General features: G+C 46.9%; 1 protein-coding gene across 4 annotated transcripts in view; it reads left to right on the forward strand.

Moving 5' to 3' along the window:
- The window catches only part of PATL1 (PAT1 homolog 1, processing body mRNA decay factor), a 292,622-nt gene that overhangs the window by 79,679 nt on the left and 196,790 nt on the right, over positions 1–16,153 (forward strand). For 3 of the 4 annotated variants that reach the window (XR_003944007.1, XM_030221195.1, XM_030221217.1), the window contains exon 6: positions 6,027–6,134. Coding sequence is in view for 3 of the 4 variants with exons in the window: in XM_030221195.1 (XP_030077055.1) it covers positions 6,027–6,134 (108 nt within the window). In the remaining variant the exon portion in view is untranslated. The remainder of the gene's footprint in view (positions 1–6,026; positions 6,135–16,153) is intronic. The other variant, XM_030221208.1, reaches the window with a different exon arrangement.

A 16,153-nucleotide genomic window follows, 5' to 3' on the forward strand; every position in this document is an offset into this window, starting at 1 on the left:
CCCAGCTGATGAAAGCTCCTTTTGAGTCACTGAATTCCTGCCATCTGAAGTACTTGACCTGGAAGGTTGTTTTCTTGGTGGCTGTTACTTCAGCTCGTAGGGTCAGTGAGCTTCAGGCCTTGGTAGTGCATGCACCTTATATCAGGTTTCATCACAACAGAGTAGTCCTCTGTACACACCCTAAGTTCCTACTGAAGGTGGTGTCGTCCCATCTGAACCAGTCAATTGACTTGCCAACATTCTTTCCCCGTCCGCATGGCAAAGGCAGATTGCATACCTTGGACTGCAAGAGAGCATTAGCCTTTTACGTGGAGCAGACAAAGCCCTTCAAACAGTCCACCCAGTTGTTTGTTTCTTTCGATCCCAACAGGAGGGGAGTCACCATCTGAAAACTCACAGTCTCCAATTGACTAGCAGATTGCATTTCCTTCACTTATGCCCAAGCTGGGCTGTCTTTAGAGGGCCATGTCATGGCTCAAAATGTTAGAGCCAATGTCTGCGTCAGTGGCTCACTTAAAGTCAGCCTCCATTGAGGAGATTTGCAAGGCTGCAACGTGGTCATCAGTCCACACATTCACATCTCACTACTGCCTTCAGCAGGATACCAGACACAACAGTCGGTTTGGGCAGTCAGTGCTGCAGAATCTGTTCAGGGTTTAGAATCCAACTCCACCCCCTTAGACCTGTTTTTGTTCTGTTCCAGGCTGCATTCTGTTGTTTATGTTTTCAGGTCAATCTATGTTATGTCTTCACTGTTGTGAGGCCCAATTGACCAGTGTTTATTGTTTTGAGTGAGCCTGAGTGCTAGGGATTCCCCACATGTGAGAACAAACAGCTTGCTTGTCCTCGGAGAAAGCAAAGATACCTGTAGCAGGTATTCTGCGAGGACAGCAGGCTGATTGTTCTCACAAACCCGCCCACCTCCCCTTTGGAGTTGTTGTTTGTTTTTTATGCTTTTGATTAACCTGAATTAGCACGTTCACTCTATGGGTGGGAAGTCGTCCATGCATGTGCGGTGCATGCGGCTCGCGCGCTAGAAGACTCTAGCAAAACTTTGTTTATTTTGCTTGCAAAATGCCGATTCCTGGGTCGATGTGGACGTCAACCCACATGTGAGAACAATCAGCCTGCTGTCCTTGGAAAATACCTGCTACAGGTAAGTATCTTTGCTTTCCTTACCTTTTGAGCTACTACTTTAGAGAACCAAAACAGCCTCCTTTTCCTCTTTTATTTACTTTCCTTACAGAAAGGTTTGTTGCCCTTACAATAGCTCCTTTCAGTTTTGCCTACTGCTTTCCAGCTTCTTCCAGATGTTCCCATCCAAACTGCAATTCCTTGAAGTAATCCCTACCATCTGAATAAAGTTAGGTTCATTCAAAAGTGAAGGTTCTATACTTCAAAAAAACCTAACTTAATATTAACCCGCCCCATCTGGTGATCACTAGATGGCAGGTGATCACCTACTATAACATGAGTTATACACTCTCCCCATTAGTAAGCACTAAATCCAGTATGGTCCTATCTTGTTTGAGTTCCATTACCATCTGTTGGAATAGCTCCCCCTATCACCTCAGCTAGATTGGTCAGTGAGCTGCAGTCCCTAGTTACTTCCACCTTTGCATGCAATTCTTCTAGAACTGAGTGGTTCTCCACATGCACCCCAAGTTTCTTCTAATCGCTGTCTCTGATTTCCACATGAACCAATCCAATGTCCTTCCTTCTTCCCTAGTCCTCATGAGTCTCCAGTGGAAATGGTCCTATGCTTGCTGAACTGCAGGCTGGCTCTCCTTTACTGTCACCAAAGCACAGAATCAGTTTGCAAATCCACCCAGCCGTTATGTAATGTAATATGGCATTTGTATTCCGCCAACTCCCAGGAAAATTTAAAAGCGAATAACAAAGTAAAAATATGAATGATGAAAGAAAAAAAAAAATCACAACAAACATTTTCTAAACAAATAAGTCTGTTTTCCAAAAAGAATAAATAAGAGCTCATGATCCTCTGGTAGGGAATATTTGAACAGCCTGATATCAGATTGAACTTTCCAACACTTTCTTGTATCAAACTCTTGAGAAAGAAGGAAAATAATGCAGATGCATTTCTCCAGCTCCAGAAGATCTAGAGTGGCAAGTAAATGAAAAAAAGACCCCAACATAAGGTTTTCAGCTTCCAAGCATATATCCTTGTGGGTCACTGACTGCATTAACCTTTGCCATGTGCAGGCAGGCCAACTCTCACCTGGTTGCATTGGTGCTTACAGACTTGAGTCATATGGTTTCTTCCTTTGCCTTCTTCAGAGACACTCCCCAGTCTGATATTTGTAAAGTTGCAATGTGGCCCTCACCACATACCTTCACAAAACACTACTGCCTTGACCACTGTACCTCACAAACATAGAATTTGGCCAGTCTGTCCTTAGGAATCTGCCTAAGCCCCCTAACAAATACTTCAGCTATTGACTCACCAACAGGTTTGTCTGCATCTTCCATGCTTGTCTCCAGAGAAGGAAGGGGTAGTTGCTTACCTGTATTGGGGGTTCTCCCTAGTCAGCAACAGAATGTAACCATATGTGTAATCAGCTAGGAACTGAACTGAAAGACTCCAGAGGAAATTGGAGAGTCATGGGATAGGAGGTAGTGTTCTATTGTGGATTAAAAACTGGTTAAAAGATAGGAAAGAGAGTAGGGTTAAATGGTAAGTATTCTCAATGGAGAAGGGTAGTTAATGGGGTTCCCCAGGGCTCTGTGCTGGGACCGCTGCTTTTTAACATATTTATAAATGACCTAGAGATGGGAGTAACTAGTGAGGTAATTAAATTTGCTGATGACACAAAGTTATTCAAAGTCGTTAAATCGCGGGAAGATTGTGAAAAATTACAAGCAGACCTTACGAGACTGGGAGACTTGGCGTCTAAATGGCAGATGACGTTTAATATGAGCAAGTGCAAAGTGATGCATGTGGGAAAGAGGAACCCGAATTATAGCTATGTCATGCAAGGTTCCACGTTAGGAGTCACGGACCAAGAAAGGGATCTAGGTGTCGTCGATGATACGTTGAAACCTTCTGCTCAGTGTGCTGCTGCGGCTAAGAAAGCAAATAGAATGTTAGGTATTATTAGGAAGGAATGGAAAACAAAAATGAGGATGTTATAATGCCTTTGTATCGCTCCATGGTGCGACCGCACCTCAAATATTGTGTTCAATTCTTGTCACCGTATCTCAAAAAAGATATAGTGGAATTAGAAAAGGTGCAGAGGGGAGACTGATTCAAGATGGCGTCGGGGTAGGACGTGGAGTTTCTGTCTCAGGAGATTTTTCTAATTAGTTCAATTTTTTTCCTTAAAACTATGCCTATAAGGAAAGGAAAAGTGCGAGGAGGTATCTCCTTACCCTCCACAGACCCTACTCGACAGCAACCCCCGATTACAGATTTCACGGTCCCTGTTACACCAGCGGGCGTTCCGCTGACCGAGGCGGAGAGGAGCCTCAGTCAGGAGAGTGAGGTATCACTCAGCCCACAAAGTCCGCGTTTGCCTCGAGAGGCAGGAAGCGGCGCGGGAGGAAGTCCCGCCCAGCAGCTCGGGATCGAAGCTGAGGAATCGGGGAAGGAGAACAACTTCGGCACTGCGCTGCCCCAGGCGGGAATTTCCCGCGAAGATCCGAGCCAAACATCCACACCCAAGAGTAGCAGTAGCGTGGGTAACATCCTGGAAGAAGTTCATGCCGCCCAGAAGATGGCGGAAAAACGACCCGAACCAGCACTGCAACTTCTACCCATGGAGAAGCCAGCAAAGGTGACGTTGGAGTCTTTGTGGGGGGCGATGGAATCGTTGCATAAGATTTGTCTTAGTTTTGTTTCTAGTTCTATTTCTAACACTTTGATGATAGAGTCTCTTCAGACTGAAATGAATTCCCAAGCTAAAAACTTGAAACAATGTGAGGCCTTATTGTCTCAATTAAAAGAACAAGAAAGTAAGCTGCTCCAAAATGCGGATCTGGTGCATAGGAAGATTGAGAACTTGGAGAATGGGGCTAGAAATTTAAACTTGAGGTTTCTGAATTTTCCCTTTGTTAAATATACCCCATTGAGAGACTTGTTTCATAAATTTCTGAAGGAAGTGTTTAATTATTCTGAGGCTAACTTTCCCCCAGTACAAAAACTTTATTTGTTGCCTGTTCGAGATTCCAAGGAGAGAGATAATATACCTGTAGAAAATGTAGTGGAAACATTGGATGTATCGGCACTACTTGAGTAATCACAGGAAGAGGTTGAATTTAGATCTACTTTGTTGGTATCTTTTGTCTTTCTCACGGACAAAGAGGCTATTTTGAGACAATATTTAATACAAATTTCTTCTGTGATATTCTTGGGGGAAAGAATTCAAATATTTCCGGATGTATCAAGATCCACACAGGAGCGGAGGAAAAAAATTTTGATGATGAGACAAGAGATGATACAACTGGGGGCTAAGTTTCAGCTTAGATTTCCCCGTAAATGTGTAGTTTATTATGAAAATAAGACATATCATTTCTTTGATCCTTTACAACTTCGTTCTTTCCTAAATGCAAGGTTACCTAAGCCACCATAGGACTCTATGAAGGGCTTTAATTTGTTTAATTTGTAAAGGATTGTGGTAGCCGTGTTAGTCCACTCTTAGAAATCAAACAAAATAAAACATGGAAAAGAAAATAAGATGATACCTTTTTTATTGGACATAACTTAATACATTTCTTGATTAGCTTTCGAAGGTTGCCCTTCTTCCTCAGATCGGAAATAAGCAAATGTGCTAGCTAACAGTGTATATAAGTGAAAACATTCAAGCATTACTATGACAGTCTGACAGGGTGGGAGGAGGGGGGTGGGTAGGAAGTATGCATGGGGACATCAAAGCATATCATTGATTAATTTGTAACAAATCAGACGCCTTTCTTGCTTCTAAATGTTTTGTTACTTTGTTTAATATCCTTATCCTCTTGTAAGGTTTAAATCAGTCTCCCCACATTTTGAGGACTGTGATTAAATAATAGTTACCTATGGGGTTTATCCCCTATCAAGTTATATTTCTACTGAAGTTATATTGTGTAAGTTTCTTGTCAAAGCTTTGCTTTGGAATGTAATAAAAATTGCATAAATAAAAAAAAAAAGAAAAGGTGCAGAGAAGGGCGATGAAAATGATATAGGGGATGGGGCGACTTCCCTATGAGGAAAGGCTAAAGCGGCTAGGGCTCTTCAGCTTTGAGAAAAGGCGGCTGAGGGGAGATATGATAGAGGTCTATAAAATAATGAGTGGAGTTGAACGGATAGATGTGAAGCGTCTGTTCACGCTTTCCAAAAATACTAGGACTAGGGGACATGCGATGAAGCTACAATGTGGTAAATTTAAAACAAATTGGAGAAACTTTTTCTTCACTCAACGTGTAATTAAACTCTGGAATTCGTTGCCAGAGAATGTGGTAAAGGCGGTTAGCTTAGTGGAGTTTAAAAAAGGTTTGGACGGCTTCCCAAAGGAAAAGTCCATAGACCGTTATTAAATGGACTTGGGGAAAATTCACTATTTCTGGGATAAGCAGTATAAAATGTTTTGTACATTTTTGGGATCTTGCCGGTTATCTGTGACCTGGATTGGCCACTGTTAGAAACAGGATGCTGGACTCGATGGACCTTTGGTCTTTCCCAGTATGGCAATACTTATGTACTTATGTACTAGGGGGAGCTACACTGAGTACAGGAACTCCCGTGCATGCCCAGTAAGCTGAAAGGCTTACTTAGGTAAAGGAGAGCTCTGGCACACTGGATCTGTCAGAAGACGTCACCAAAAAGTGTGGATGCATTCCCCTGATGTTTAGGGAGAACACTCATTCCAGGTAAGCAAAAATTTCTCCTGTAGAGATGTCCAATATTTTTAGATTTCCACAACTAGTTAGAAAATGTGATTTGATTTTACTTGCAAGTTTGAGCTTCTGTGGTGATTGTGTGTTTGTAGGGTAAAAGAGCAGAAGACTAAGTCCTAATTAATTTCTTTCAGCAGGTATTGTGCCCCAAGGCTGTTCACATCCGAGCACCACTGCAGCAGCGCTTCCCACCTGCATCCTACAATGATCAGATGTCTCCTAACCAGCTCTGTACTGTTTCGGTAATAGATGATCTCCATCCTTTATCTAGATTTTTAAACAGCCTGCTCTCTTTAAAAACTCCGTGAAAAACTAGTACAAAATTTCCTAAGAAAATAAAAATTGAGTATAATCCTAATGTAATCCATGTGTCCTATGGATTTGTAACTATAACCAAGCTTTAACCTGTTTCCTAAAACGTAAAATTATCTTTTTCGATGCGGGGCTGATCTGGCAGGGTCCATAGCCTCAAGGCTGCCACTCCTAAAGCCCATTCACTAGTCCTTTCCAGTTTTAATACAGTGAGTCCTAGCTTATCTGATTGCTCCTTCTGGCAGGGAAGAATCTTCCTAAGATGTTGAGGTTCCAGAGTATTTAGAGCATTAATACTATGTGGGCCCTTTTACGAAAAGTGCAGTAAGCTTTAGGATTTATTGCATTTTAACAGCAAATATTAACATAACTGCTTGTCCTCTGCCCTTAGTGCACTGAAAAGTTCTTTATCACATATAAATAGTATTCACAATTAGCACAAATGACAGAGCACAGAAAGTATTGTGCGCTTACTGAAATATACAGTGCATGCTCATTCTCTGCCCATAACCCACCCAGTTCCTGCCTCTTAGCATAGCATGCAGTTGGGGTAATTCTATAATAATGTGGCTATATGTAGATTCTTGGAGATCACCCGATTGACCTATAGTCTGTGAAGGAAATTAGGCACCTACTCTCTTTGATAGAATACTGTCGTAACCAGGTGTATACTCGCATATGTGCTTAGGTGCAAGCGTACACCGGCCATAGAGCCAGCATAATAATGTATTCTATAAGTTTTGTGTGTAAGTGTGCACCCTGCCAGGCTTTCTCCAGACTCCACCCATGTGTAAGTCCACTGGCCTCTGTGTGCTACTGGAGAAGTGCATGTAGTCACAGAATAGTGCTTAAGTACACTTTTGGCATATTACTCACACATGTGCCATTAATAAACATTTATGTGCTGTCTTTATACAATTACCTCATTAATATGCAAATTGTTACATTTGTATCCAGCATTTTCCCACCTATTTATAGGCTCAATGTGGCTTACATAGTACCGTAAAAACGTTCGCCAAGTCCGGTAGAGAAACAAATACAAGGTGATGATGTGGTCGAATAAGGTTCATGTGTTTCCAACACAATGGGGATCGAGGAGAGGAAAGGGTTATGTAGTGTCCATTATGAGCGGTTTAGTTGTGTTGCAGAGTTCCAGCACTTATATTGGGTCGGTAGGGTATGCCTTGTTTGAACAGGTTGGTTTTTAGTGATTTACTGAAGTTTAGATGTGCTATCATGCCAGCATGGTCACAGTGCACACTATTTTGCACATTGACTGCTTATTTCACTTAGTAAAAGGGCTTCTTAGATAATAATTTAATTCCTGCTTCTGTAGGTAGGCAGTGCAACCATTCATTAGTGGGTTGACTATCATACATACACAGTCCATTTATCAGCCTGAATGTCTTATGTTGTACAAGTTGTAATCTCTTTCTTGGGTCAATTCCATTTGCTCTACCTTCTATCTAGTGAAGACCCTCGATTCCCTGGATATTTCCCTTTTAATGTCTTGTTTCCACGTTTCCTGCAGTTTACATTTTGTTGGCTTTGGATATTTCTTTTTCATCCTGCTAAACCAGAACAAATGAGTTGGTTCCTCTCCTCGCCCCGCCCCCCCCCCCCCCCAAACCAGTCGATGGAGGCAGAGCAAGCAGACATTTCTCTGAGGACAAGCAGGCTGCTTGTTCTCACATGGGTGACGTCCGACGGCAGCCCCAGGACGGAATCTTCCTAGCAACAAAGTTTGCAGAGCCCTCGCGTGTGCGACCGTCTTCCTGCCTGAAACACGAACGTGCCTCAGTCTCTTTTTTTTCCGCGGTCAGGGTGGCTGTTTTTTCGCTGCTCTGCGCCTCAGAAAGAGCCCTCACAGCTTGTTTTCGCTGTTTGTCTTCGTTTTCTCTTCAGGATTTTTTCCGTCGAGTTTCTTTCTTGTTTAGTTTTAAAAAAGAAAAAAAGATTTCCTTTACCGCTTAGTGTTTGGCCTCTGTTTCCTTTTGCTTTCATGTGCGGCCCTTTTGGCCACCCGTACGGGTTTTTTCCCCCGGTTGTGGTGCCTTTTTTCTGTATCATCGCAAGTTTTGATTTCGCCGACATGATTTTTTCCGCTCATGTCCTCGAAGCCTGCCAGCGGCTTCAAGAAGTGCACGCGGTGCAACCGGACGATCTCACTCACTGATCCGCACATTTCGTGTCTTCAGTGTCTGGGGGCTGGTCATCATCCCAATGCCTGCGCTTTGTGTCTTCAACTCAAAAAAAGGACTCAGGCAGCGAGATCGGCTCAGTGGAACCTGCTGTTTGGAGCCCCGGCCGGTTCTTTGACGTCGGTAGCGGTACCAAGGTCATCGACAGCGGTATCGATGTCGGGCGCGTAGGTGATGGCTGTCCATAGGGCCCCCAATGCTGGTAGCAGTGAGCCATCGAGTGGATCCTCCACCTGCCTCGAGGGCTCCTGCGGTACAGAGCCATCGGGACCATCCTCTTTCGGACCCGTCCCTGAGGAGGCGTGTGGTTTCCACGTCCTCGTCGGTACTGGGGGCTTCCGGTGACGTGCTTCGAGCGAAGGCGAAGAAGCATCGCCATCGGTCGCCTTCCTGCCACGGTACCGAGAGCTCCGGGGCGCCGAAGGATTTGTCACCTGCTAAGCATCGACACTGAGAGGACTACTCCTCCTCTATCCAGCAGGTGTCGATGCGCTTCTCCTCGGACAGCCCGGTACCGCCTCCCCACCCCAGGCAGGTTCTGGCATCGTCTCCTGCACTGGCCTCTCAGCTTCTCTCGACAGATGCTCTTGACGAGCACCTCCGAGCCATCCTTCCTGGGATCATGGAAGGGCTGCTGCGATCGTCAGCTTCGGTACTGGGGGTGCTTGCGCCGCCGGTACCGATGGATGCGGCGGCTGGCTCCCCACCCGTGGTGAGGTCTCCGGTGCCGCGTGCGGTATCTGCTTCACCTGTATTGGTGCCGGTGCCGCGTGCGATGTCTGCTTTGGCGACCACCCGAGTTGACTCCCCGGCGTCGTCGATGGAGGGAGCTTCATCGCCGCCGGTGCGGGAGTCTTCTTCTCGACCCCGCCATCGAGGACATAGTGCCTCGGCGTCGAGACGGGCTCGGATTCGGACTGCAGTCAGGGAGCTGCTGTCCAATACCGAGGGGGAGGACTCGTGGGAAGCAGAGGAAAACCCCAGATATTTCTCTGACGAGGAGTCTTGTGGTCTTCCCTTTGATCTCACTCCTTCACCAGAGAGGAAGCTTTCTCCTCCTGAGAGCTTGTCCTTCTCTTTTGTCTGGGAAATGTCTACGGCCATTCCCTTCCCAGTGGCTACTGAGGATGAGCCCAGGGCTGAGATGTTCGAGGTCCTGGACTATCCTTCGCCACCTAAGGAATCGTCCACTGTTCCTCTGCATAAAGTCCTTAAACAGACATTGCTGACGAACTGGGTGAAACTGTTATCTAATCCTCACATTCCCAAAAACATTGAGTCCCAGTATAGGATCCATGGGGACACAGAGTTGATGAAGACCCAGTTGCCTCATGGCTCTGGTGTTGTGGATTCTGCTCTCAAGAAAGCCAGGAGTTCTCAGGATTACGCCTCGGCACCCCCGGGGCGCGAGTCGAGAACCCTAGACTCTTTTGGGAGGAAGGCCTATCATTCTGCTATGCTCGTGTCCAAGATTCAGTCCTATCAGCTCTACACGAGCATCCACTTGCGGAACAGTGTGCGGCAGCTGGCTGACTTGGTTGAGAAACTCCCATCGGAGCAGGCCAAGCCTTTTCAGGAGGTGGTCAGGCAGCTAAAGTCGTGTAGGAAATTCCTGTCCAGGGGTGCCTACGACACTTTTGATGTTGCGTCCAGGGTCGCTGCTCAAGGGATAGTGATGCGCAGACTCTCAGGGCTGTGTGCCTCTGACCTGGAGAATCAAGTCCAGCAGCGGATTGCGGATGCTCCTTGCCGGGGGGATAACATTTTCGGTGAGAAGGTCAAACAAGTGGTCGAGCAGCTCCACCAGCGGGACACCGCATTTGACAAAAACTCCCACCGGACGCCTTCAGCATCTACCTCATCAGGTAGACGTTTTTATGGGGGAAGGAGGAATGTTCCCTATGCTTTTAATAGGCGTAGGTACAATCCACCTTCTCGCCAGCCTGCTCAGGCTAAGCCCTAGTGCGCTCGTTCACATCAACAGCGTGCGCCTCAACAGGCCCCTGCAGCTCCCCAGCAAAAGCAAGGGACGGGCTTTTGACTGGCTCCAGGCGAGCATAGCCGACATAAAAGTGTCTGTGCCGGACGATCTACCGGTTGGGGGGAGGTTAAAATTTTTTGACCAAAGGTGGCCTCTTGTAACCTCCGACCAGTGGGTTCTTCAAATAGTCTGGCTGGGATATTCCCTCAAAACCTCCAAATTGCCCTCCGGGAGCTCAGTCTTTCACCTCCCAGCACAGGCAGGTACTTGCAGAGGAACTCTCCGCCCTTCTCAGCGCCAATGCGGTCGAGCCCGTACCACCAGGGCAGGAAGGGCTGAGATTCTATTCCAGGTACTTTCTTGTGCAAAAGAAAACAGGGGGGGAGGATGCGTCCCATCCTAGACCTAAGGGCCCTGAACAAATATCTGGTCAGAGAAAAGTTCAGGATGCTTTCCTTGGGCACCCTTTTTCCCATGATTCAGGAAAACGATTGGCTATGCTCTTTGGACTTAAAGGATGCTTATACTCACATCCCGATACTACCAGCTCACCGGCAGTATCTTCGATTCCGTCTAGGGACACGGCATTTTCAGCGCTGCATTCGTCTGGTAGCGCTATATAAGTGCTATTAGTAGTAGTAGTATTGTGTACTACCCTTTGGTCTTGCCTCTGCGCCCAGAGTATTTACAAAATGCCTGGCAGTTGTAGCGGCGCCGCTGCGCAGATTGGGAGTGCATGTGTTCCCTTATCTCGACGATTGGCTGGTGAAGAACACCTCACAGGCAGGAGCTCTACAGTCCATGCAGATGACTATTCAACTGCTGGAGCTACTAGGGTTTGTGATAAATTATCCAAAGTCCCACCTTCTTCCACTTCAAAGACTAGAATTCATAGGAGCTCTGCTGGACTCTGAGTGCTCATGCCTACCTCCCCGAGGCGAGGGTAGACAACCTTCTGGCTCTTGTTTCCTGGGTAAGAGCGTCTCAGCAGATCACAGCTCAGCAGATGTTGAGATTGCTCAGCCACATGGCCTCCACAGTTCATGTGACTCCCATGGCCCGTCTTCACATGAGATCAGCTCAGTGGACCCTAGCTTCCCAGTGGTTTCAAGCTGCCGGGGATCTAGAGGACGCGATCCAGCTGTCCACAGGGTTTCTCAAATCCCTACATTGGTGGACAGTTTGATCCAATTTGACCTTGAGACGTCCCTTTCAAATTCCTCAGACACAAAAGGTGCTGACAATGGATGCGTCTCTCGGGTGGGGAGCCCATGTCGATGGGTTTCACACTCAAGGACGTTGGTCCCTCCAGGAAACTGGTTTTCAGATCAATCTCCTGGAGTTGTGAGCGGTCTGGAATGCTCTAAAGGCTTTCAGAGATCGGCTGTCCAATCAAATTATTCAAATTCAGACAGACAATCAGGTTACCATGTATTACATCAACAAGCAGGGGGGGCACCGGATCTCGCCCCCTGTGTCAGGAAGCCATCCAGATGTGGCTTTGGGCTCGCTGTCACGGCATGTTTCTCCAAGCCACATATCTGGCAGGCGTAAACAACAGTCTGGCCGAAAGGCTGAGCAGGATAATGCAACCTCACGAGTGATCTCTCAACTCGAGAGTGGTACATCAGATCTTTCAAGCGTGGGGCACCCCCTTGGTCGATCTCTTTGCTGCTCAGACCAATCACAAGGTCCCTCAGTTCTGTTCCAGACTTCAGGCCCATGACAGGCTAGCATCGGACGCCTTTCTCCTTTATTGGGGGAAGGGTCTCCTGTATGCGTATCCTCCCATACCTTTGGTGGGGAAGACTTTGCTGAAACTCAAACAGGATCGCGGGACCATGATTCTGATTGCGCCCTTCCCTCTTCTTCTGGAGTTGTCCTCCAAAGAACTCTGGAGATTGGAGTGTTTTCCAACCCTCATAACTCAGAACGAGGGGGGCGCTTCTGCATCCCAACGTCCAGTCTCTGGCTCTCACGGCCTGGATGTTGAGAGCGTAGACTTTGCCTCCTTGGGTCTGTCGGAGGGTGTCTCCCGAGTCTTGCTTGTTTCCAGGAAAGATTCCACAGTTACTCTTTTAAATGGAAGAGGTTTGTCGTCTGGTGTGACAGCAAGGCCTTAGACCCTCGCTCTTGTCCTACACAGACCCTGCTTGAATACCTTCTGCACTTGTCGACTGAGTCTGGTCTTAAGACCAACTCCATAAGAGTTCATCTTAGTGCAATTAGTGCTTATTATTATCGTGTAGAAGGTAAGCCTATCTCTGGACAGCCTTTAGTTGTTCGCTTCATGAGAGGTTTGCTTTTGTCAGAGCCCCCTGTCAAACCTCCACTGGTGTCATGGGATCTCAATGTCATTCTCACCCAGCTGATGAAGCCTTCTTTTGAGCCACTGAATTCCTGCCATCTGAAGTACTTGACCTGGAAGGTCATTTTCTTGGTGGCTGTTACTTCAGCTCGTAGAGTCAGTGAGCTCCAAGCCTTGGTAGCCCATGCTCCATATACTAAATTTCATCATAACAGAGTAGTCCTCCGCACTCACCCTAAGTTCTTGCCCGAGGTGGTGTCGGAGTTCCATCTGAACAGTCAGTTGTCTTGCCAATGTTCTTTCCCCATCTTCATACCCGCCCTGCTGAACGTCAGTTGCACACATTGGACTGCAAGCAAGCATTGGCCTTCTATCTGGAGTGGACAAGCCCATTCAGACAGTCCGCCCAAATGTTTGTTTCTTTTGATCCCAAAAGAAGGGGAGTAGCTGTCGGGAAATGCACCATTTCAAATTGGCTAGCAGATTGCATAACCTTCACCAAGCTGGGCTGACTCTTGAGGGTCATGTCACAGCTCATAGTGTTAGAGCCATGGCGGCATCAGTGGCCCACTTGAAGTCAGGCACTATTGAAGAGATTTGCAAGGCTACGACGTGGTCATCTGTCCACACATTCACATCTCATTACTGCCTTCAGCAGGATACCTGACGCGACAGTCCGTTTGGGCAGTCGGTGCTGCAGAATCTGTTTGGGGTTTAGAATCCAACTCCACCCCTCTAGGCCCATTTTTGTTCTGTTCCAGGCTGCACTCTCAGATGTTTTTTCAGGTCAATCTATGTTAATGTCCTCGCCGTTGCGAGGCCCAATTGACCCTGTTTGTTGTTTTGAGTGAGCCTAGGTGCTAGGGATACCCATATGTGAGAACAAGCAGCCTGCTTGTCCTCGGAGAAAGCGAAGTTACTTACCTATAGCAAGTATTCTCCGAGGACAGCAGGCTGATTGATCTCACTAACCCGCCCGCCTCCCCTTTGGAGTTGTATCTTTCCTCCCCTTTACTTGTAATTTGACTGAGGCATGTTCGCGTTTTGGGCGGGAAGACGGTAGTGTATGTGCACGCGTGAGGGCTCTGCAAACTTTGTTGCTAGGAAGATTCCGTTCCTGGGGCTGCCGTCGGACGTCACCCATATATGAGAACAATCAGCCTGCTGTCCTCGGAGAATACCTGCTACAGGTAAGTAACTTCGCTTTCAGTAACATCATCACTTGTATAGCTCTGGAAGTTCTCAGTATTTCTGTGCTTCAGCAGATGATGCAGGTTGGACTGGTGCAGCAAGATTGTTCATTGGTGGCTTAGCTCTCTGGGGCTCACTCTGCAGCGTGCAGCCCCGTAGTCGTATCCTTAGCCAAGAGAATTTCTCAGGATTAGTCTATGGACCTTTCCTCGTTTGAGCTGAGGAAGTTGATTTGCCCTTGTTCACAGGCTTTGTTGATGAAACTGGTCAGGTAGAGGTCCCGTGGGGCCTAAGCCAGCAGGGTTGGGTGACCTCTTTCTCCCCCCCCCCCCCCCCAAGCCTTCCCTTCGGGCCCTCTTCCAGGACTCTGGTTTGCGGGTTTGGTCCTGGAGAGTTGGAGTTATCTGTGCCAGGTTAAGTGCTGTCTTGGGGGGGGGGGGGGGGTGAGTATAGTCCCTTTTGAGGGCTGTCATTTGTTTTTCTCCCCCTTCTCCTTTCACACTACATTATGAGTTCTAACGCTTGGCTCCCCAACCCCTGCAAACCCCTCCCTTTCAAGTTTCCTCTCAAGTGGGTACCCTAGGGGAGTGTTCTTTGCAGACATTTCTGTTAAAGGGGATGATAAAGTTATTAAAAAAGGGAAAAGTTTACCTTGGGACAACACTGTAAACCTGAGCTAGGGAAGGCCGCCTATCAGCAGTGCCTGATGTGGGGTAAGGCCCGGAGTCTCTGCTAAAGCTCAAGAGAGGGGTTTTTCTGATTGCTGTACTGAGTGGTACAGCTGCCTGGGGTGTGACCACTGTGGCAGGGGATGAATGGGCTGAACGCTTAACCACATGGCTGGGCTCCTGTTACTATGTACAGGGGACAAGTCCAGAGTGCTTGAGCAGTGTAACTGTCTTATCTGTGTTTCCCCTGATAGTTAGGGTTTATACCAGTGGTGAGAACCACAGCCATTTTGAGGGTTGTGTGCATTTTCTGCCAGGCTGCATTGCCTGGATGTGTGTTTTGAGGCAGGCAGGATGGCTTTAGAGCCCACCCACTGTTAATGGTTGCTAGCCTGGGTTTCCTGTCTTCCCAGTGGGCAGAATTACCAGAGCAGCTGAAATCCCAGGTCTAACCCATCATTGTTACTGCCACCTGTGGTTGAATTGGGAGTGAACCCTTCGAGATAGCTCTGCCTGCTGTTTCTGCAGTGTGGCACAATAGGAATAGCCTTATATCATGGCAGCTGCAGGTTTCTGCTTGATTAATATTTCTCCTCCCTCCCCCTTCCCTCTCAGCGAAGGGTGCAGTGGGTGTAACAACCGTACCCAAGGGTAGCCTCCCAGGGTGCCCTTAGAGGTAGTTTAGGCTTGGGATGCATGAAACGACCCTCAGGTTCCTCCTTATACCCTCCCTAGCCTACCAGATTCCTTTGAATGGAGGGGACCCATAGGTTGCCCTTAGCTGTAGCGCTGCATCATTCCACTGTCTAGGGTTAGGGGAGCAGGCTAAGCCAGTTTGGTAGATAAGAACATAAGAATAACCATACTGGGTCGGACCAGTGGTCCATCTAGCCCAGCATCCTGCTTCCAACAGTGGCCAATCCAGGTCACAAGTACCCGACAGAACTACAATTTGTAGCAGCATTCCATGCTACCAATCCTTGGGCGTGCAGTGACTTCTCCCATGTTTATCTCAATAGCAGACTGTGGACTTTTCCTCCAGGAACTTGTCCATACCTTTTTTTAAACCCAGATGTGTTAACTGCTGTAACCACATCCTCTGGCAATGAGTTCCAGAGCTTAACTATTCATTGCGTGAAAAAATATTTCCTCCTAGTCATTTAAAAACTATTGTCATGTAATTTCATTGAGTGTCCGTTAGCCTTTGTCCTTATTGAAAGAGTAAAAAATTATTCACTTTTACCCGTACTACACCATTCATGATTTTTTTAGACCTCCATTATATCCCCCCTCATCTGTCTCTTTTCATGAGATGAAGAGCCCTCTATTTCTCATAGTATAGTCTGACATCATGAGGTCCTGGGCTTTTCCTGGTGGTGGTTCTGAGGACAGAATTTCCAGCCCTCAAAGGGTAGGGACTGGAGGTTAATTTTTAAAGTTAATTTAGAAGGTTGTTCTACACTATTGGATCATAATGATGGTGCATAAGTTGTTCCATAATGATGCTTTGTAATGATTTTATAAGATCTAGCTATAACGTTTAGTCAAGAGATGTATTTATTATAATGTCCTTGTGTTTCAGATCTGCTTTGGCCATAGT

This window comes from Microcaecilia unicolor, chromosome 1, assembly GCF_901765095.1.
Source record: "Microcaecilia unicolor chromosome 1, aMicUni1.1, whole genome shotgun sequence".
NCBI lineage: Eukaryota > Metazoa > Chordata > Amphibia > Gymnophiona > Siphonopidae > Microcaecilia > Microcaecilia unicolor.